General features: G+C 39.5%; 1 protein-coding gene and 1 long non-coding RNA gene across 7 annotated transcripts in view; one reads left to right on the forward strand and one right to left on the reverse strand.

Annotated features, from left to right (window-relative positions):
• BVES (blood vessel epicardial substance) overlaps positions 1–11,710 on the reverse strand; it is a 37,826-nt gene extending 26,116 nt beyond the window's left edge. Inside the window, exons 1-4 of one of the 3 annotated variants that reach the window (XM_058734838.1) lie at positions 11,611–11,710; positions 6,625–6,860; positions 3,595–3,719; positions 107–294 (exon numbers count right to left, since the gene is read on the reverse strand). In XM_058734838.1, the coding sequence (XP_058590821.1) occupies positions 107–294; positions 3,595–3,719; positions 6,625–6,850 (539 nt within the window). In that variant the 5' untranslated portion in view covers positions 6,851–6,860; positions 11,611–11,710. Of the gene's footprint in view, positions 1–106; positions 295–3,594; positions 3,720–6,624; positions 6,861–10,200; positions 10,732–10,800; positions 10,963–11,610 lie in introns of those variants that run through there. The other 2 variants (XM_058734836.1, XM_058734837.1) reach the window with 2 other exon arrangements.
• LOC131514618 (uncharacterized) overlaps positions 10,969–24,225 on the forward strand; it is a 197,480-nt gene continuing 184,223 nt past the window's right edge. For 3 of the 4 annotated variants that reach the window (XR_009263168.1, XR_009263165.1, XR_009263167.1), the window contains exons 1-2: positions 11,200–11,774; positions 18,740–18,836. This is a non-coding gene — a long non-coding RNA (uncharacterized LOC131514618). Of the gene's footprint in view, positions 11,775–18,739; positions 18,837–24,225 lie in introns of all 4 variants that reach the window. The other variant, XR_009263166.1, reaches the window with a different exon arrangement.

Consider the following 24,225-nt stretch of genomic DNA (forward strand, 5'->3'; position numbering starts at 1 on the left):
CGTTTCCCCCATTAGCTGGTATCATTCCTCTCTAGTCATTCCCTTCCCAGGGGACATGAGAAGACTTAGGGCAAACTGGACATTTCAATTTCCATACAGCACTTACTTCCCCTTCAGGAGAATACTCAGACGGTCATCAACGGAGGTTTTATCCTCTGCAGCATAAGCCTGGCCCTTTTTTAAGGTTTGGATCATACAAAACTGGCCAGTTAATCTTCTGAACAAATCTGGAGGCACACGGAGTGGTTCGAACAATCGGCGATAGATGCCACTGAGTTCCTTTTCAATCTTCACCTGAAACGCAGCAATGACCACATGCTGTAGTAACGCAGCAACACTGAAACATTGGCTTCTGCAGTCTCAGTACGGTTTTGAGAGTAAACACGTCTTCAACAAACACCATGGCCCTGTATTTCAGTACATGGAATCTTATACAGAGACTATGTGGTGACATAAGTTTAGATGCTAAAAGGGCACTTTTGCAGTTAAACAATTCCAAGAGCATATGGAAAAGATTTGCACTATTGATCACATCTCCTCCTAGGCGCTGGAAAGCGGCTGGGGATGTTTTGCATGTTATCACAACATGTACCTTCCCAATCTTAGCACTTCCTGTAAATAACACAAAACCTTTTTTTTTTTTTTAATTTTTTTAACATTTATTTTGAGACACAGAGAGACAGAGCATGAACATGGGAGGGTCAGAGAGAGAGGGAGACACAGAATCTGAAACAGGCTCCAGGCTCTGAGCTGTCAGCACAGAGCCTGACGTGGGGCTCGAACTCACGGACTGTGAGATCATGACCTGAGCCGAAGTCGGACGCTTAACTGACTGAGCCACCCAGGCGCCCCAACACAAAACCTTTTTGTCTTTATAACAGCTGTTTCACAGAAAGAAATTACATGAACTTTTAAATATTATAGCAAAAAAAGAGAAACACACTAAATAGGAACCAACACAGAAAAAAAATTTATGAAAATACATACAGTAAGCATTTTATCTATATGTATTATTTAATGCATCAGCATAGGAGAACAAATATTCACAGCTGCAATCATTGCTTCTGATTTATTTATTCTGAAGCAAAGTGAAGACAGTAAAAGGGTTTCAGTGTAGCAATTTCATCCTAAGCTAAAATACTTTGTAGAATGGAGAACCCGCCAATTAACTCCGACAACTAGAGAAAAAAAGGGAAGAGCAAAAAGGCTCAGTCACCTCTGCTGTCAGTCAAGACCCAGATCACACCCCGTATTTGGGCCCAGCATTAGTCTGGGAAAACTGTAAAGCATGTGAATGAACTTTGGGGTTCAAATGATCATCCATCCCCAAGAAATCTACGGCAGACACAACATGGAGCTTATAGACCTGGCTGATGAGAGCCACTCAGATGTCACTATAGCCTTTGCGATGCTCTTGTCGTGTTCCATTTCAACAAAGAAACAGCATTTACATTTTTCAAAAAAATAAGTTTATAATCTGAGAAGACACAAAAGCACAGATACTGTGTGAATGTGTTACTTGATGCTACTACCTTATGTTCAGAACTTGGGGTTCCAACAAGTTCTGGTATTCAGAAATTACAACCCTCATTATTACTACCATCTACCTCCTCTACTTCGGAGATCTAGTAACGAGTGTTTAAGATAATTTAGTCACAAATACGTCCCACTTTCAGGATACATGGTAGCCAATGTGGTATAGCAATGAACACATGAACTAAACAAATCTATTGACTCATATTCATCATCTGGTCATTCTGCAAGTGTTAGCTCAAGTCCCAATTCCTTCATGAAGCCTTCTTAATTCTTGTGAAAGCACTCACTCATCAAATATTTTTTTGAGCACTTGTTATGCGACAATCATGGTTGACAGACACATGGAATACAACAGTAAGGTGGCAGATGATGTTATTGTTCCCAACTATGTGCTGCTCCCATCCCCTGTAAAAGGATTATCCATCCCCTTACCCCAACCTATTCCCACATTATCACGCTTGGCCACGTCATTTACTTTAGCCAATGAAATGTGAGCAAAGGTGACATATGCTCCTTCTGAGCAGAGGTTTTAAGAGACACCGGGTGTTTCTCTTTTGTTCTCTCATACTTTTCTCTCTGCTATGAGCATGTATATCTAAACGGAATCTGGTGCTTCAGCAGAGACTCTGAGATGAAGCCACAGAGCAGAATCACAAGTGACACACAACTGCCAGAGTCCACGTATAAGGTGCGTGAGGAAAAAACAAAACAAAACAAAACACCTGTCACTGTTACTTGTCACTGAGATTTTCAGATTATGTATTACACAGGATAACTTCGAGAAACCTAATATGGTAAGCAAAACAGACTGGGTCACAATGACGATGAGGTTACAGTCTAGTAGAATGCCTATTATATACAGCATCTGTATCATTCAAATTATAATTTCCTGTGAAATGTCTTGTTTTGGAATAGTTTTCTGTGTGCAAGTCTGGCTTCGAACACGTACAAGTGCTGTATCTTTTACCTTACTGGATAATTATGTGTAATTTGAATAGTTAGTAAACACGTATGGAGTGATTTCTAGGAGCCATGATGTTTTCTTAATTCTATTTACATCTCTTTGTCTTAGAATGACCAAGGAAACACAAGATAAATCAGAATTGGGGAAAAAAAGTTAAATACTAAAGCTAAATATAGTGTTTTGGCATCACCCTCCCCAAATGGCAATTTCCTTAAATGAGTATTTTGGGGTAACGAAAAAAAATAAAGTCACTATATTTAAAAAAAATAGCATGAGGGGTGCCTAGGTGGCTCAGTCAGTTAAGCATCTGATTCCTGATCTCAGCTCAGGTCATGATCTCACAGTTCTGTGAGGTCAAGCCCCACATTGGGCTCTGTGCTGACAGTGTGGAGCCTGCCTGGAATTCTCTTACTCTCCCTCTCTCTCAAAATAAATAAATACACTTAAAAAAAAATAAAAATAAAAAATAGCACGAACTATTTGTAAATCATTAGTATTTTCAAGGCAGTTGCCTATAGTTGATTTTACAACTAGGCAAAGATATTTCCAGGTGACATTTGAGTGTCAATAGACAAAAGAAATAATGAAGTTATAGGACTAAAATGACGGAGAATATGGATATGTTCTCTGATGTCTAAATTGCCTTAATGATTTAAAGAATTTAAAAAACTCCTATGTAAAACAAATTTCATGGTATTCAAATATTTCACTTTATATATAAACAAAATCAGAGAAATGATATTAAAGGGACCAAAGATGTTAGATGTTCATTCTTAAGTCTGAACAAAGCATTTTAAAAGCTTTTTGGCTTTAAAATCCCTTCCTTAAGAGATGCCTGGGTGGCTCAGTTGGTTAAGCGTCTGGCCTTTGGTTTCAGCTCAGGTCATGATCTGATGGTTTATGAGACCAAAGTTTGAGAGACTGAGCCCAGCTGTCAGTGCAGAGCCTGCTTTGGGATTCTCTCTCTCCCCCTCTCTCTCTGCCCCGCTCCACCACATGTGTAGTCATTTTCTCTCTCTCTCAAAATAACTAAATCAATTTTAAAAATAAAATAAAATAAAATCTCTTCCTAATTAATTAATTTTAGTCATTACCGGTCTTTTCTTGTACAAAAGATATGACAGATGTAAAATGTTGACTCCCAGGAACACAGAGTTCCAGATCATGATATCCAAGGCACATCGGTAGAGAGTGGCCCAGACAATATAAAGGGTACATCCTGTTGAATAACAAAGTTAACATGTTAGATGACTGGCATAGCATCAGTATGTAGATTAATAAATTTTTTATCCTCTGTATACAAAAATAATCAAGCACATTTTAGAACTACCTAAGCCAAACATCACATTAACTTCCATTTTGTTTTTTGTCTTGTTACCACAAAAGGAAAATGTGCTCTATTGTGGAAAATTTATATAGCAAATATTTTTAAAGGGGAAAACCCCCATAATTCTACTACTTAAAAAAAAACACTGTCGATATTTTATACTTCTTTACAGTGTTGATACATTTTTACCTGATGGCAAACCTACTGTCTATAAAATTTTAAAATCCACTCTTTAACTTATTTTGCTTACTGTGGTAATTTCCCTATTTTGTTAAACCTCTTCATATACATAGTTTTCAACAACTGTAACTGACTAAATCCTAATTTATCTAAGCATTTCCAACTGGTAAATAGATGAGATTTTGGGGGTGTAATTTTTGATACATCGCCAAAAGATATTTATACATTAAAAATTGATGTGTTTTTTTGTTTTGTTTACTATTTTCTTAGGGTGGATTACCTAACAGTAAGTCAAGGAAATGAACTTCACAGCTTTTGATGAGACTAAAGAATTGCTTCTCAAAGGTATATAGACATTTGCAATCCTACTCGTTAGGAATGCTACTATTAAGTTGACAATATTACAAAATTTGAAGTCTCTTCATTTGAGAGTGAGGAATTATATATTCTATTTAATTTTGCATTTCCATGATTATTGGTGAGCCTGAATATTTTACCAAATATTTAACCATGTAAATTTTCACTTGATGATTTTCCATTCACCTGTGGAAATCTTGCTTTTTCTTATCAATTCTCTTAATTTAGGAAGAATACCCATTTTCTTTTGCTTGATGGATGGTGGGAGAGTCAATATATAATTTGAAAAAAAACGATCAATATGATACAAATATATCATCAACATATACGCACATAAAAGCTAAACACTCGCATTAAAAAGTTGATCATTTGCAATTTTTATTTCATCATAATGATTTGGGACACCTGAATAGGCCAAAATGTAAAACTTCATAAGTTCTTTAAAAAATATTTCATAGCAAGTGTTGTTGAATTTTAAAATACTATTACTTAAAGAAGACAGGGAAGCATAATGCTTCAGCTGACTGGGAACATGAGGATCTGAATTACAGTCCTGGGTTAGCCACGTTCTCTCCATCTTAATTTTGGATGAGTCAGTTAACTTCTCCAGGTCTCTTTGTTTATTAAGTGTCGGACTAGATGATCTCCTTGGCCCGTCCCACCTCTAGAACTGTGTCTTAAAATTTATAATTAGCTTTTGCCTTTTTTGCAGGGTATGGTTTGGTTTTGTTTTTCATTCAACACTCTGCAATGCCTGCTGCAATCCCTGCCTTACTCAGAGGTTACAGCCACAGAAGCCCACAGGCCACCTTCTGGCTTCCCTTCCAGCCTCTTATTTTATCTATCTATCTATCTATCTATCTATCTATCTATCTATCATCTACCTATTTTGAGTGTAGTTGACACATAATGTTACATTAGTTTCAGGCGTATAACATAGTGGTTCAACACGTTTACACCTATATATGTTATGCTGTGCTCACCATAAGTGTAGCTGCCATCTGTTGCCACACAGCATTATTACAGTATCACTGACGATATTCCCTATGCTGTGCCTTTTATTCCCATAACTTATCCATTCCATAACTGGAAGCCTGTCTCTCGCTCCTAGGCTTTACTTTGACCATTCCTTGTTATTTTTCACGTATTTCAGGCATAATGAGCTACTCTCCACTCCCCCTAGATATGATGAACTTCCCTCTCTTCTGTGCCTTTTCCTGGATACCACACACACTCACACTCAGAGAAATCCTGTTCATCTTCCAAAAGCCAGCTCCAATGTCATCTCCACAGTGTGACCTTGCTCCACCTTCCTGCTGAGGCTGTCACCCTCTCTGTTTCTCCCTGGCACTGGGTGCACATTTGCATCACAGCCTCCAACACCTCACACGTGACTGTCCATCTGTGTCTCCCAGCCCCCCAAAAGTATCTTTTTCAAAAATGGACACTGCCTTCTTCAGTCTTTACCTGACACATTACAGGTGCTCAAAAATGCATCTGAATAAAAGAATCATCAAGGAAATAATCACATAGAGAGTAATTTGTCAAAAATCACTGCCTAAAATAATAAATTCAATTGTTCTGGTATTTTGATGTGAATCTGTTTAACCTGCTTCATCAGGATTATTGGAGCTCCCTCAAAAGTTTTATTTGAACTATTGTGTCTAGGAAACTGCTTTTGTTTCCAGTGTTGCATTACAGGTAATAACTAAAAGCCTATTCAAATAATAGTGCTTACGACTGGATAGTACTTACTATGTCCCAGGCCTGTTATAAGTCAAATATCGCACACACACACACGCACACACACACACACACAAACACACACACTCGTTTAATTCTTCCAACAACTCTAGGGGGTAGTATTATTTTTACCCTTATTTGGCACATGGGAAACTGAGGAGTAGAAAGGTTTAAACACCTGCCCTAGTTACACAGTTAGCAAGTGGTGGAATCAGGATTTGAATTACACAGTCTGCTCCAAAGTCCACACTCCTATATACAAATGGGTTTTTTGATACCTGGAAAATCTAACAACATAGAAAACATACATGGTCTTATGTAAAATAAATATGGAAAGATATGGCATGTAAAGGCCTACCTTGCAAGTTACCTGATACACGTACTGCTTATTTGCTGACAAAGATTTATATTTCTGGTATGCTACAGACCTGACAAGGAACAGTCTGAAGTCCCCAACACTGAGCCCATCTGATGCCAGTTATAGAGAACTTAAATACATCTCAGTCAGGTATCTTACCTATAGTTAACATCCCCCTAAGAAGTATCATATGAAGATGAAGACTAGTTGGAATAACCAACCCAATTGTGAAAAAAATATTTGCTACATGAAAAACTAGATGATGTATCTCTCTCCAGTTTTCACATATGGTCTCATTGGAAGGCACGGGTATGACACTTTCTAACTCAGGTGTAAAACCTATTGCAGTTGATTCGGTCAATGGGCTTGACTCGGTATAATTCATCTTGAAAACTCTGTAAAAACAAAGAAACAAAAGGACAATCATAAAAAATGGCAGCTGTATCTTACTACCCCTATAGGTATTATATCAAAATTATTTCTGTGAACTAAATATTGGTTAATAGACTTCTTTGGTACTTATGAATTAAAGCCAGGTTTGAACCCCACCAGTCACACACTAAGTATATCCATTTCTTTATCTGTTAAATGATGATAATACCTCATTTAACTTTCTACTAAGATGAAATGAAATATATAAAATATTTAGCATAGTGCACAACTATTCACTGATATGTATATCTATTCACTGATGTACTTATGAATTAAAGCCAGGTTTGAACCCCACCAGTCACACACTAAGTATATCCATTTCTTTATCTGTTAAACGATGATAATACCTCATTTAACTTTCTACTAAGATGAAATGAAATATATAAAATATTTAGCATAGTGCACAACTATTCACTGATATGTATATCTGTATATAGACATACATGGTGGGGAGAGAGGAATGAGGAATTAATTTGTCTAAAAGGCAATCACCAATATTCATAAACCATAGCAATTACAAAGTTTTCTGTCACATTCCCACTATGACACTGATTCTGAACACAGAAAAAGTAAATGGAAAAACTGATTTTTTAAATAGTTTCCAAAAAATTAACACTCTCATATCTTTTATTTGAAGGCTTAGGATATTCAGGAGGCTCTATTTTTAACTGTCATTAAGTCATTATATCATACACATATACATTCCATATTATCCTATATGCACATAATAAATACATTACTAATCACTTATACATACACAGATATAACATTTACTCCTTTCATCGTCCAGTTTAAGTCTCTACTTTCTTTCCCATAAAAACTCTACTTGATAGCACATCACAAATTAAAAAGTAGTAAACTTCTGGTTTACTTCTATGTAGGAGAGGTAATGAACATTCTTTCAACTATTTAATGTAAAAATCTATAGCAAATACATTTCAAAGAGTATACATTTTACACATGCTTACATAAACCTTAACACAAAGTGGCACTATTTCCTGACTAAATTACCTGTCCTCCTTCTCTGGTACTTAAAAAACTTTACCTATTATTAGTTATACAAATTGGTCCCTGACAAAAACCATGTAGGTTTACAGATTATATTAATTATCCTGTTTCAGAAATAGAATTCCAAATGGGAACCAAAAATATCTTTAACTTTTATTCTAATGATAAGTATTTCTTTCCAAAATAAGGTCATATAATTAGCCATACATTTCCAATCATTTTTTTTATCATACCAAAGTACAGGTTTTAGGTGGTAGAATAATTAATTGGTATAGGTTGGGCATTCTGAAAGGATGTTATTAGACAAATCTGAAGGAATTCTACATTCGTTAAGATGATAAAAAAACATACACGCATTACAAACTATGAATGAAATGATCAAGTCAATTAAAGATCTCTTCATACAATTCTGACATAGTTCAAAAATATAAGAGAAATAGTTGACTTAGATGTTGATTTTCTGCAAAAAGGAAAGAAACCACAAAAATCCAACTACTTTCCAAATGTTTGAATCAACAAAAATATAAGCCTATTGGGGGCATTATTATTTGAATAATTCCATTTATATGACGTTTGCTTTTAAGACCAAATCAGAATTAATCCTATAATTTCTGCAGGAGGGAGAATGAAATTAAAGGTCCTCTATCACTCATAAGCTAGTGTCAAGGTCTGCTTATGCATTAGCATTACCTAAACTAATAACCACACTTTTTTTTTTTTAATGTTTTTTTCATTTTTGAGAGACTGAGAGACAGAGCACAAGCGGGGGAGGGGCAGAGAGAGAGGGAGACACAGAATCCGAAGCAGGCTCCAGGCTCTGAGCTGTCAGCACAGACCCTGACATGGGGCTGGAACCCACAAACTGTGAGATCATGACCTGAGCCAAAGTCAGATGCTCAACCAACTAAGCCACCCAGGCGCCCCTAATAAGTACATTTCTATGGCTTCCACCTCCATTGTCCTATTTGCTTTTCTAACTACCCTGTGCTCTCTATGAGGCAGGGGTGTTGTCATATTCATCTATGTATACCCAAGGCCTAGATTCTGTAGAGAATGCCAGAGCTGAAAGCCATACAGAAGGGACACAAACATGACAAACAATTTTAGAAATCATTTTCAGTCTCCCCAAACCTTAGAAGTAAAGACAGGAAAGTGTCCAGTGTTCCTGGGACTAAGAGAGTCAGGTTCTATACCAAAAGCCCTGGGGAGCCACAGAAGTCAGGGGAAAGTCATTTCCGCTGCTTGGGTCTGCCTCTTCCTGGGAACAGAGGCGGCTGGACTAGATGGACTTTGAAACACTTTCAAGTTTTAATAGCCTGAGGCTCTAATACACATTTATATAATAAGTTAGTTAAGACATATTCCCCCTCATATCCACCCAATTATACCTGTAATGCCAACTAGCTCAATTTCAGGCTTTTAAAAGTTCTTCAGGTGGCAATAAAAGTACCAACTTCTGCTCCAAGAGCAATAATAGGAAAACTATGATCCACTGATGCAAGAATCAGAAAAATAACAGGAATTTTTAAAAGGTGGGATCACCCGACAACATATTTTGATGCTCCACACCTTATTTAAAATGTATATTTTTAAATTTTCTGTATGTATTATAGCTTATAGAATAACATTGTATAATACATTTATTATAGAATTTATTATTTATTTGTGCATTTATCTTCAATTTTGAAATGCCAGTTACCTGTTGTCAATAATATTGATTAGACCTTACTGGTTTCAGCCTCTTTTGATCACTTTTAATGGATTTAAGTCGTTAACACTGAACTAGCCCTCTACAGACAATGAGTCTAAGGAGGAAGGCTAGACTGGTAAATTGGTAAACGTTCAGATAAATTTTGACTGAGTCAAGAGAAGTCTTCTTTCTTCTATTAGTTCTTCAGAGTCTAATTCCCTTAATTACCTGCTCTGGTAAAGTCCTGTTGTTCTATTGATTTTCAATAGCTACGTGTCCGCAGTATTAAACAGCTAAATGGTGAAACTAACATTAATCCTTCACCAAACTACAAAAATGAAAAAGATAGCAGCAATGAACAAAAGTCGTGCTGGCAGATTTAATCCATTCTGTAAATTGAACCGAACCTTTGCACATTTTCGGAATGGCAAAGGGCATTACGCTGCCAAGGGTCTTTTCGCACATATTCTTGGGTTAAGGCAAGCAGTTTCTGGGACGTGTCTGGCCAATAACACGTTCCCCAAAGCCTCAGAAACGAGGGCGCTGGTGGGTGGCGAGATTCACGGGTTCCCCAGCCATCGGTTCTCCCCAGGGAACCCGCTCACCTCGCTCAGTGTCTACTGTTCTCCTTGACCCGAACTCCGGGGCCACGCGGGGTGTTCAGTGAGCACCGCGCCCCACCTGGCACTCCCAGCGCCCGGCCAGGGCAGGCCACACGGTGCGCCCGGCTGCCCGCAGCCTCCGCGTGAGAGCGGCGGCCCTACAGCGGGCGAGGACGAGTCGTAGTGGGTTAGGGGCCCGGAGCCCCGGAAGTCCAGCGGGGAGCGGAGATGCCCAGCTCACCAAGGGCTTGCCCGGGCCAGAGCGCGGGAACCGGCACCGGAAGGGGCTCGTGCGCCAGGGGACGCTGGCGCTGCCAGACCCATGTTGCAGCAGCTGGCACCTGAGGGTCTGTGGCCGTGAACCCCAGACGGGGGAGAAGGGCCGTTTCCGAGACCAGGGAACCCCACGAGGGCCCGGCCGGGGAGAGGGCGGGGCTCCTGGCGGCCGGGCTGGAAAACCCGAGCGCCGCGGGGGCTGACAAAGTTGCTCCCAGTGGAGCAGGGATCCAACTTTCGCTTCCCGATTTAGCCCCGGGAGCTCAAGGCTGCAAATATCCGGGCGCGCGGGGGGAGCCGGCGGCAGCTACGCCTCCCGCTCCTTACCTGGCTCGTCCCTGGCACCGAACCTGGGCGGCGCTGGCCAAAGTTTGGGGCGACAGCGGCAGGGCGTGGGGGACGGCGACGCGGCGGCTCGACGGGCGCCCGAGACGACAGCCTCGGCAGATCGCGGGTCCGGAGCCTCCTTGGCCGGTGCCGGGTCCCCGCGCCGGCAGCGGCTTTGACTAAAATAGGCATCGCGACGGTGGCTGCCCGGGCTGGGGCCGCACCGCGCACGCGCCCGCCGCCCCGGCGCCCCCCGGCGGGCGGAGCCCGGGGCCTCGGCCCGACTCCCCACCGGGCTGCTCCAGTTCCACCGCCGTCTGCACCGCCGTGCTCAGTTTGAAACACCCGCTTATTTCTTTCTCCGTTTCCTCTCTACTTCTCGATTCTGTCCTTGTTTGGGCATCACTGTGGAGGGGGGCGGGGGGCGGGCAGCATCTTAGGACCAGCGGCGTTGGTGGCTCTTCTCCTTGGGGATAACTCGTGAACTCGAGCAGTAGGATCCCAGCAGGGAGAGAAATCAGGATAAAAATGAGAACTAGAATTTCATTCCCATCCGGGTCGAACGACCCACACGCATAACTCCTTTCTGGGACACTCGCTCGCATCTCAGCACCGGCAGGAAGGGCCGGGAGAGCGCGCAACTCCGCGTCTGAGCCTCGCGGTGGAGGCTGGCGGGTTGGCTCACACGGACGCAGGACACCGCCCTCCGGGACCCGGGTCGGAGCAAGCCAGCCTTGTTGCTGCGGGGACCACGCGGGAGAGACTTTTGACACAAGCCACGTTTGGTTTCAAAGAAAAGAGGGTACTTACCTGAAATTTGCACTCCCATGGCGGTGCAGGGCCCTCCGCTCAAAGCGGAGCTCCACCCGAATTTGACAAGTGAAGTTGGTAGACTTGGGACCATAAACTGGAAAACAAGATATGAAAGTATGCTCCAATCAATCTTTACTGTTCATAGAGGACAACCATTTGGGGTAAGAAATGCAGGGCAAATTAATGAAGAGTTGGCATGGGGGAGGGGGTGGAAGACAAAAGAGGACCGTTAGGTGGACCTTCAGTTTCCACCCCAAGTGTCCCATGTTGGGACAGAATTTGTGCCGATTATTAGAGTAGGAGGCCGTTCATGCGTGCCAGACATGATCTAAATATGAAAAAGAACACAGGTACATTATAAGGTAAGTACCTGGAGGTTCACACTTGCCAAATCTCTCCAGTGACGAAGCAGGGCAACATAGTGTCCAAGAACGTGGGTCCCAGTGCTGGACAGGCCGGGTTTGAAACCTGCCTCTACCACCAGCTGGCTGTGTGATCTTGGAAAGTTGCTTAACTTTTCTGTGCTTCAGTTTCCTTTTTTTGCACCATGGGGATGGTGATGATGATGATGACAGTGATGATTGCACCTGTATCTCATCCGGGGCTTTGAGGACTAAATGACTTAATATGTGTAGAAGGCTCAGAATGGTATGTGGTACACAGTGAGTTCTACCTATATGAATATACATTATACTGATAAAGCTCCTCTAGCAGGTCTGAAATTTGTTATAACTCTACAAGATTAATTTTCAAGGCTACTTCCTCAGAGTCTGTTTCTTTCTAGATGCTCTGCCAGCCATTTCGTAGCTACGACTGAATACATTTTAAGGTGTAGATACAATAATAATTGTGCACAAAGATTCTGCATGGATATGCATTGGAGGATGGCTTATAATAAAGAACACTGGGAATAACCTAAACTCTAATCATATGGAACTAAGTAAATTATAGAACATCCAAACAATCTTGTTCTCAGCAGCCTAATAATAATAATAATAATAATAATAATAATAATAATTGTAGAGGGGTGACTGGCTGGCTCAGTCAGTAGAGTCTGAAATTCTTGATCTTGAGATCATGAGTTTTAGCCCCATGTTGGGTATGGAGACTACTTAAAAATTTTTTGTAGAAATATTAGAAATATAATAATGTCAACTAGTTATATAGAACAGAGGTTGGCAAACTGTGGTCTAAATGCCCAGCCCACTGTCCAGTTTTGTACAGCCCATGAGCTAAAATGACTTTTACATTTTTAACAGTCAAGGCAAAATTAAAAGAAAAATATATCATGATGTGTGAAAATTTTGTGGAATTCAAAGTCAGTGTCCGTAGAGTTTACTCGGAAACCAGCCATCCTCATTCATTTATGGCTGCTTTTGTGCTACAAAGGCAGCATTAAGGAGTTGCAACAGAAACTATATGACTCTGCAAAGCCTAAAATAGTTACTTTCTATTTCTTTATTGAAAGAAATATTGTCTCTTGATAAAGAGCATACTTTTGTGCCAGGCACTGTTATAAGTGGTTTAGGTATATTAAGCCATTGTATCCTCATAATGGACCCTCTGAAGAAATAGTTGCTATTATGATCTCCATTTTATAGATGGGAAACTGAGGTAACAGAGAGGCAGAGTGGTTTGCACAGGGTCACACAGCTAAGGAGAAGCTGAGCCAGGATATCAACCAGGCAAACTAGTTCCAGAGCAATCACACTTTTGTTCAATAGCTACAAGTTTCTGCCACCTTCTATATCTAGCTACACTGCTTCCCATGGAAAGATGTTGGATAGAAAAAGGCTAAGTTACAAGAGTATGTAGAATATTACAAGGCATCCATGATGATAAACCCTAAAATACTTTCATTCCTTACCTCACAGTAGTTAGGTTGTAAGTGATTTTTCATTGTTTTCTCCTTTTCTTCCCTTCCTTCCTCTCTCCTTCTTCTTCTTCCAACTCCTTCCACTCCTCCTCCTGCTTCTCCTTCTGCTAAATTTTCCTCAATGACTATTATATGGTACTTTTATAATACTTTAAAAACATATTTATTAACATAGTAGAGCCCACGTTCTGCCTTTTGCAGATGGGAAGGCCAGACTCCAGGTATGGTTATGGAGTCATCTGCTATAGGGCACACTCATTCCTTAGCTTGCACAATAAAATGCATTTAGATCATATAAATATTGTATATTTATAATGTATATATGTATATAAATATATATTTATATATACATTTATATAAATGTATAAATGTATAATGTATATAAAATGCATTTATATCATATAAATATTGTATATTTTTATGAAAAGAGTGGTGGATTCAAAATCATAAGACTTGAGAACTGGCATTTGATAGAGTCTGTGTTTTTTCTGAGTATGTGTTCCACAGAAAGAGGAGACTGAACGAAACCTAAGACCCTCACTATAACCCATCTAAGGATTAAAACATGATTTTATATTTAAGTTTCTTTAAAAATTTTTCAATGTTTATTTTTGAGAGAGATAGAGAGCACAAGCAGGGGAGGTACAAAGAGGGAGACACAGAATCTGAAGCAGGCTCCAGGCTCTGAGCTGTCAGCACAGAGCCCCATGCAGGGCTTGAACTCATGAACATTGAGATCATGACCTCAGCCAAAGTCGGCTGCTTAACCGACTGAGCCACCCAGGTGCCCCTGTGTAAGTTTCTTATCACTAACATATGAATACTAGTTCTATAGAATTTAAAATAAGAATTCTAGGCACAAAAGTTGGTTTGGGGAATGCCTTTTAGGCTCCCTGGTGTCTTCATGCTGTGGAGAAAGGTCAGATTGAAAGATTCTGAGCACTATTCGAAAACTGATATGATGCAAGGAAGTAACTTGCACAGAAGTATGGAAGGAAAAGCACACAAGGCGTAAGTATATGTATATGTATACTGTCTTCTCTGCCAAAACTCTGGCTAACACAGCTTAAATTGACATAATTGTTTCTCCGTTTATTTCTCTATGGGCATCCTAGTCTGCTTTTACTATTTGGACAAAGCCTCGATGAGATATCAAAATTCAGCCAGAATAACTTTTGTGAAAATAAAACAAGACCGGAGGGAGTCACTGGTTTTAGAAGTGCATAGCCTTATCTTTCATATCCATGTCTGCCATGGTTGACATCAGTGTAGACTTTCTTATTGTATGGAGACCATTGCTCCTTCTGTCGGGTCTCGAGGCAGACAGTTCTGATCAAACATGGATTATTAAACAAAGACTCAATTATATTCTTTCTATACCTAAGTTCCTCTCATTAAATGTTGCATTAACCTTTTCATTGATCAGTTTGACAACCAACCTGATTGACTTTTAAAATTTCTTTCTTTAAAAAAATTAATAAAAAACTTTTAATAATTAATAGACTTTGTTTTGTTAGAGCAGTTTTAGTTTTACAGGTGATTGAGCAGGTGGTATAGAAATTTTCTATATACCCCCTTCTCCCTTGCTCACAGTTTCTCCTGTTATTAACATCTTGCACTAGTGTGATACATTTGTCACAATTAGAGAACCAATATTGATACATTACTATTAACAAACTTTACATTACGATTGTTGTATAGTCCTGCGGGTTTTGCCAAGTGTATGATATCATGTATACACCTGTGACATAATAAGAAATATGTATTCGGGGTTTTTTTTCCTAGTTCCTCATACAACGCTTCTAAAACCCTTATATGTAACATCCTGAGACCTAAGGGTTTTAGGGGCATCTTTTGTTCTAATATTTAGTCTTTGACCCTCAATTCCTGACATAGCACTTCTGAAACCTTTGTGATTTCCTGAGGGATGGGGATGATAAGACCATCTTATACAGAGCTCCTAGATCCCTTGGAATATCCCGGGTGAGAGGAGCATCTTTTGTGCTAATGAAATGACTCTGGGTAGACTCCTGCATAGCTTCTGGATGGGACCTGGTCACCAGCAAGACCCAAGCCCTGATTAAAAGCTTAGAACTTCAACCCCACCCTCCATCCCCTGGGAAAGGGAGAGGGACAGGAGACTGAATGAATGATTGATCTTGCCTACATGATGAAGCCTCCATAAAAATCCCTAAACTAAGGTGTTTGGAGAACTTCCAGGTTGGTGAGCATATCCACATACTGGAAGGGTGATGTACCATAATGCCATAGGGACAAAAGCTCCTGCACTCAGGAACCTTCTGGACCTTACCCTGTATACCTCCTCATCTGGTTTTTCATTTATATATTTTATTATATCCTTTATAATATACCAGTAAATGTGTTTCCCTGCATTCTGTGAGTCATTATAGCAGATTATCAAACTTGAGGACAAGGTCATGGGAACCCCAATTTATAGCCACACCAAATAGATTTGTGACCCTGGGGCTCACTGCTTGTGATTGGCATCTGAAATAAAGAGATATTCTTGTGGAACTGAGACCTTAACCTGTGGGAACTGCACTAACTCTGGGTAGTCAGTGTCAGAATTGAATTGTAGGACACCCTTTTGATGTCTAGAGAGTTGGAAAAATGGTTGGTGTGGGGAACGAACACCCATTCCCCACCCCCCCCACACACACTTGGTGTCTAGTGTTGAGTAGAAGAAATAGACTTTCCTTTAGTAATGTCATGAACTCACCATTACAGTATCATACCAAATAGTTTCACTGCTCTCCTGTGCTCTAACTATTCATTGCTCTCTTTCCTCTCCTCCCTAACTCCTGGCAACCTTTGGTATTCTTTACTGTCTCTATAGTTTTGACTTTTCCAAAATGTCATATAGCTGGCATCATACAGAATATTGACTTTTCAGACTGGCTTCTTTCACTAAGATATATGCATTTAAGGTTCCTCCATGGTTTTTTTTTTAAGTCTTAATAGCTCATTTTTAAAGTCACTGAATAATATTCCATAGGATGGATGTACCACAGTTTATCCATTCACCATTTTATGAGTATATGGTTTCTTTCAGATTTTGGCAATTATGAATAAATCAGGGCACCTGGGTGGCTCAGTGGATCAAGTGTCTGACTTTTGATTTCGGTTCAGGTCATGATCTCATGGTTCATGAGTTCAAGCCCAGCATTGGGCTCTGCACTGACAGTGTGGAGCCTGCTTGGGATTCTGTCTCTCCCTCTGTCTCTGCCCTTCCCCTGCTCATGCTCACTCGCTCTTTCTCCAAATAAATAAATAAACTTAAAAACATTTTAAATTATTAATAAGTCTGCTATAAACATTTGTGTGCAGGTTTTTGAGTGGACAAGTTTACAACTCATTTTGGTAGATATCAAGGAGTGCAATTGCTAGATTGCATAGTAAGACTATGTTAGCTTTATATGAAATTGCCAAACTGCCTTCCAAAGTGGCTGTGCCATTTTCCATTCCCACCAGCAATGAATGAGAGATCTTGCTGTTTCACATTCTTGCTAGCATTTGGTATTATCACAATTTTTTATTTTAGTCATTTTAATGGGTATTTTTTTTTTACTTTTTAAACTGACTCAGTTGATTAATTTGTTCAAAATTAATAACCAAACTGGTTATGCACTGAACAGGTGTTTTATATCCTGGCTAAATAGAAAACAAAAAACATGTCAAAGCGAAGGGATATGGTCTTTCATATTATTGTAGCATTGTTGCATGCCAAAGCTCACAGTCTTAAGAAATGGTTAAAACAGTGTCTAAGTATTTCTAAATTCATGGAGAAGCTCCATAAAAAGAAGTTGGATCGGGGCGCCTGGGTGGCGCAGTCGGTTAAGCGTCCGACTTCAGCCAGGTCACGATCTCGCGGTCCGTGAGTTCGAGCCCCGCGTCAGGCTCTGGGCCGATGGCTCGGAGCCTGGAGCCTGTTTCCGATTCTGTGTCTCCCTCTCTCTCTGCCCCTCCCCCATTCATGCTCTGTCTCTCTCTGTCCCAAAAATAAAATAAAAAACGTTGAAAAAAAAAAAAATTAAAAGAAGTTGGATCACATTTGATTCATCAAAAAATGAGCTTTTACCCCAAAAGTAAAACTCCTAAATGAAAAGTGACCCAGAACTTTAAGAAGACAGTGAACTGTGAAGGCAGTCAAAAGTGGTGGGGGCAGGGATTGGAATTTTGGAACCAGCAGCTGGATTTGAACCATGGTTTTATATTTAATAAGCTGGGTGAATTAAAATCATTTATTAAACTTTTCTGAGCCTCAATTACTTGTCTATAAACCCAGGAAAATGATTCTTAGTTGACAGGATTATCTTGACCTTTAGAGACCATGTTTTTGAAAAATGTCTGACATCAAGTTTTTGGTAGCTTAATTGTACATTTTTTCCTATCCCCCTGATAGTGCTCTGCACATGGAACAGGTTCAATAAAAATTATTAGAATTTCAATCATCGAAATTCCCTAGCCTGATGAAATAATTGAAATATCCCATGAACACATGAAATATCTAAGAGGTAGTTTTATATTTTTGCCTGTTTTAAGTAGATGGAATATAGCACACATACAAGACTGACATTTCAAACAAAATTTGTAAACTGCAAGACTTTGGCACATGCTAAAATTGCCAGTGGTTTGGGGTTTCCCTGGAGTAGCCAGAAATGAGATATTGGCTTCAAAAGCAAACTCATGAAATATGCAGTAGTATAGATTCTAGAAACCGGGCACTTGGCAGAACTAAGTTACAGTAATTTACCATCGTGGGGTTGGCAGGAACATGCATACAGTGACTGTAATGTCAAAAACTAGAGGCCTGACATTCCTTCTGTCTATTCTTCCTCACGTCACTTTCCTTTTAAACTAGAAGAGTTGCATTTGTGAATTATTTGCTTTAAATATTAACAGCAACAAAGAAAGGCCCTAGATGAAACATGTCATAGGATTTCCTAATCTTTTGGGAAGTTATTTCAAAGAGAATGAATTTATTATAAGGAGCTAAGTGTAACAGAATCATGGTTTTTTAAAAAGTGTGAAAAAATGATCAGAGAAGTAGTTCTGAATTCACAATCGATTCCCAAAGAAACCTCAAACCAGGGCCCAGGTTGGCTTCTGAAAACAAAACTGGGCCTTGGGCCTGGGCAGATACCCCAGAAGAGCAGTTTCAGAAGACTGGTTCCAACCACCGTGATGACCGCTCTTGTGTTTTGTTCTTTCCCTTTTGGGACTTTCTAGAAATTCACAGACCATTGAACCATGTCTCTGAATTCCCAGTTCAGCACCTCTACTTTTAGAGAAGCGAAACACAACTCTGAAGAGGACACTTTGAAAGGTACTGTTTTTTGTGGTGTGTAAATAACTTCTTTATGAGAGGCATTTGGTGGTTATAAAGGAAAAGTTGCTAATGATAGAAAAATAATTTCTGGGGGTGCCTGGGTGGCTCACTCGGTTAAGCGTCTGACTTCGGCTCAGGTCATGATCTCATGGTTCACGAGTTTGAGACCCACTTCGGCTCTGTGCTGACACCTCAGAGCCTGGAGCCTGCTTTGGAGTCTGTGTCTCCCTCTCTCTCTGCCCCTCCCTTGCTCACGCTCTGTCTCTCAAAAATAAATAAATGTTAAAAAAAAAAAAATAACTTAAAAAAATAACTTCTGGCAACTCTTGATAACAATGTCATTCGTGGTATAGGTAACATTTTGATGGACAGTGAAGCCATGCCTGACTTTTAATCCATATCTGGTGAAAGCGGAACTTCAGTCATAGAGTTTCTACTAAGCAGTATCATTCTGTTATGTGATTAATCCTCAAAAAGGGCTAGTTTTGGAGGCAAATGTGAGGTCCAATAATAGCCAGCCTGGTAATTGACATCGGCTAGAAACAAAACCCAGAACAACACATTATGGAGATGGAATAATAAAATAAAGTTGGGAATAATGACCCTGCCATCCGGCATTAATTGATGTGCAAAAGCACTCAGAGTTCTCGGGAGAAAAGAATCATATAAATGCAAATTATTATTATTACTACTACTTAAATTGTTGTCATCAATTCATGAAAATAAGACACTTCCTGAGTTTCATGCATATATAAAACCTAATAAAATATTTGTGAGCCCACTACCAGCAGTTTTATCATTTGGCCTAAAAAATGGTAAACAACATGAAATATATGTTTAGTCCAAGATCAAAGATATTCGGTACAATCTAGAACCACACGAAATGATTACGATGGTATTTGACTTGAAATCTACAGAGACCCTCACACACTTCCATGGGAGAAAAGGTCGTGCTTTGACAAGGTAAGGATTTTAGAGTCACTGTGTCTCTGAAGTATGGGAAGGATAGAAATACTTTGGATAAGCACATTTTCTGACAGAACACCAATTTGGTTTACACACCATGTACAAAACTATTCTTATGCGGTTGTAATGCATGCCACCACAAAGGGATTTCTTAATATTTTTTTTACATCAACGGCACTGTTTCAAGCTCTCTGAAGAGAAGTATAATGAATATATCATAAGCTCAGAAAATGGCATCTAAAAGCAACAAAGCATCTCAAAGTGACTCAGGAAATCTTGCAGATTACTTCATATAACTGTTTTAATCAACAAATAAAACTTCAGTACCTAGAAAATTTATGTTGAATAGGGAAAAAAATCTAGTAGAAAATATTGCTATTAATGACCATTAGAAGATGCCATATGATGAAATCATTAAAAATGCCTTGGAATTTGGTACTTACATTATTAATGATTAATGTGTGGGTATGTGATTCTCATGTGTTTCAAAGTGAAATTACAGAAACGTTATTCTCCAGAGCAGTTAGTCTCTATCTCTGTTATGGCTTTTGTTGCTTGCTATCTTTTGCCTATCTATGTACAAGTCATTTCTTTCTTCTAAGTTGTAAATTTCTGGAGGGTACGAAGTGTGTCTGATTAATCCTTCACATCTCCATGGTACTCAGCACGTGATTTCCATGTACTTGGAACTCAGTAATTATTGGTTGATGGAATAATTGAGTGCATTTGTTTCAAGTACTATTATTCTCCAATAGAGGAAAGACTAAATATTTTAAAATGTTGATATTTGGAGTACTTGGATGGCTCAGTTGGTTAAAGCGTCCAACTTCAGCATGGGTCATGATCTCATGGTTTGTGAGTTTGAGCCCCACATCAGGCTCTGTGCTGACAATTCAGAGCCTGGAGCCTGCTTCAGATTCTGTTTTCCTTTCTCTGCCCCTCTCCTGCTTGTGCTCTTTCTCTCTCTCAAAAATAAACATTAAAATTTTATTAATTTTGTTTTATAACTTATGAATGGGGAAAATAACAGAAGAAATATATACCAATATGTTAATAGAAGTTGTGTTGGAGTCATGGAATTATTGTCTTTTTTTCCCATTCCAATTTATTTATAATATGGTCACATTATTTTTCTAATAAAAGGCATAAATAACCACAAAATGACGCTTAATGTTCTACTAGACTAGATCACTTTATTAGAATTATGGTGACCTCTCTGCCATAATAATGACACTTCATTCCCCTGCCCACCCTCATACTCCCCCCTCTGCTACCTTCCTCTCCTCTGCCTTCCCGTCTAGCTGCTTTATGACGGAACAGGAACAAGTTGGAAAAGATAGGTTTGGAAGGAGGGAAAGAGATGGTGGCTTAACCCTGAGATGTATTCATTCATTCATTTAGAAACACTGAATGGTTTAATGGTGAAAATTGCCTGGGGTCAGGGTGCAGTGGAGGAAGAAGGCAGAGACATCAATGTCAGAGGCAGGGGCAGCACCAGCCATACTCTTGGGCCCATCAGCCCAGAGTCCTAGAGACCAAGGGGCCAAGCAACATTGCAGTCCGTCCAGAGAGGACTCAGAAGGCAGAGAGAGGCTAAACATGCTCCTGCTCTGCCAGGGTGCCTTGTAAACTTGCTTCTGCACCTAGAGCAAGGAGAGAAGCAGAAAGGCCGATGGAATTATTTTAAATGACTGTTTAAAATGGGAAGAAACTACTTTTAAGGGTCAGGATCAAGAATTTTCTGCCATCATGGGGAAGAGGGTATGAGAACAGGATGAAGTCAATAACAGGCTAAAAGAAAGGTGTGTTGGGGCTCTTGGGTGGCTCAGTTGGTTGAGCATCTGACTTTGGCTCAGGTCATGATCTCACCGTTCATGAGTTCAAGCCCTGCATGGGACTCCGTGCTGACAGGTCAGAGACTGGAGCCTGCTTAGGATTCTGTGTCTCCTTCTCTCTACCCTTCCTCTGCTGGCTCTCGGTCTCTCTCTCAAAAATATATAAACATTAAAAAAATAAATAAATAAAATAAAGGTATGTTTTGCACATGTCTGATCAATGTTTTCTCATTTTATATCTGCTGCATATTTTATTCATTAAAAATAATTTAATGAACACTTAATGGTTTTTGCACAGGAAAAGTATAATTAGAATAAAAGTTTGGAAACTGGCTTCAAGAGTGGTCAGAGGAGCTCAAACTATACAAACTCTATTTTTGAGAAACGTGAAATACAAAAACTGTTATCTTATTTAATGGAATTACTCTCAGGGGACACAATAATCCTTTGCATGTTTCTAACACCAAGAGTCTCTAAGCTAAATCAGCTTGCAGATTTTCAACCCATAGAGTGATCTTGGAACCTGAAAACTAATAACCGTGCATGGCTCAAACTCCCTTCAACAATATCAGCGGGAAGAATGTGGCTTTGAAATCATGTAAAGATATGATAGTTCTGTATCATGCAGAAAAAAAATGACATGTAGGAAAAAATGATATTATTACAGGTCTTTAATTTTATTTCTTGAGAAAACTTGATGCCACTGCATAGTTGAAGTCCAGTTGGCAGGGGGACTCAGTGTTAAAATTCAGATATGGATTCAGGGACAGATGCAATTACTTTCCTTCTACTCAACAAATATTTACAAAGCAACCACCATGTGCAGGCATGGTTCCTAAACAGATATAGACCAGTGGGGGAGTTTGTAAAGAAAATTCTTTTTTCTCAGAAAAATAGATATTCATCCATTGGCTAAACTTTTAAAAAAAATTTTTTTTCAACGTTTTTAATTTATTTTTGGGACAGAGAGAGACAGAGCATGAACGGGGGAGGGGCAGAGAGAGAGGGAGACACAGAATCGGAAGCAGGCTCCAGGCTCCGAGCCATCAGCCCAGAGCCCGACGCGGGGCTGGAACTCACAGACAGCGAGATCGTGACCTGGCTGAAGTCGGACGCTCAGCCGACTGCGCCACCCAGGCGCCCCCCATTGGCTAAACTTTTATCTCAGATGAACCAATTTATAGCCCATAGTTATACCCTGTTCTTCAGAAACGTCCACCAGAAAATATCTTTTGTATCTTGGGGACCGTACTGGCTACTATTTGAAGATGCTTCATTTTACAGAGTTTCACTGTACATAAAGTTTTATTCCATCTTAGAAAAGAGAGAGTGAAACAGCACTACAAGGGGACACTAAATGAATTTACCTGTAAGTTGGGGAGCTGGTGCATCAAGACTTCTCAGTAAATTTCTGGTGAGATCTCAAATGAGACGTGGAAATATCTGAAGTGATATTGGACAGATTCAAAATTGCAAAGAATTTATTTTAAACTGCATCAAAGAATGTTGGCCATGCTCTTTCATTACATAAACATATAGCCATTTTAATAGAGTTATATTTAATTACACATTTTACTTGTAAACCACATTTAGCTCAAGCTAGTTGCTGATGTTTCTGAAGAAGAAACGTTCATGTTTAGGTAACATTCCCTGGACTATCACCAACAAATACAGCAGATGTGTAACTAGCATTTTGGCTTTGACTTTTCTTTCAGTTCAGATTGGGGGCATTTTAGTTGTCTTCAAATCACTCAGCGCCATTGGTCAGTGTAGCATGACAAATGCAAGGACACTGATTTGGAAGAACTGGCTTAAGTGGAGCGTCACCATTTACTGTGATTCAGCCTCTCTGCTCTTTATCCGTAAAGTGGGATTCTCCCAAGAAACAAGCAAATGAAATCATATGTAGGTATGCTGTGTAAACTATGAAGTGTTAAACCAATGTAAGATATTGTTTTGTAATTGTATAATTTGGGAGATAATTTTATATTTAATGAAAGTGGCAATCACAAGTTAGAGGGTTCAAAATTTCTTGTGTTATATCAAGTGGAGCTAAAATCCTACCATAAAATTATGTAAAAACAAATAGTTTTGGAATCCAATAAATAAAGATACATTTATTAAGATTACTAATGGCTGAGGGGCGCCTGGGTGGCGCAGTCGGTTAAGCGTCCGACTTCAGCCAGGTCATGATCTCGCGGTCCGTGAGTTCGAGCCCCGCGTCAGGCTCTGGGCTGATGGCTCGGAGCCTGGAGCCTGCTTCCGATTCTGTGTCTCCCTCTCTCTCTGCCCCTCCCCCGTTCATGCTCTGTCTCTCTCTGTCCCAAAAATAAATTAAAAAATGTTGAAAAAAAAAAATTAAAAAAAAAAAAAAAAAAAAAAAAAAAGATTACTAATGGCTGAATTGAAATAGAGTAATGGGAAAAATTATACTTCAAGACACAAATGATCAGTTCTTCAGGGAGGAAAAAAATTCCCTGTCAATCTTTAATTGCTAGCAGATTTTAAAACTAGTCAAATTTAGCATAATAATAAAGCTTCAAATTACGTTGAAACCATGCTGATGTTATATGCAAATGCACAAT

This window comes from Neofelis nebulosa, chromosome 6 (assembly GCF_028018385.1).
Source record: "Neofelis nebulosa isolate mNeoNeb1 chromosome 6, mNeoNeb1.pri, whole genome shotgun sequence".
In the NCBI taxonomy this organism is placed as follows: domain Eukaryota; kingdom Metazoa; phylum Chordata; class Mammalia; order Carnivora; family Felidae; genus Neofelis; species Neofelis nebulosa.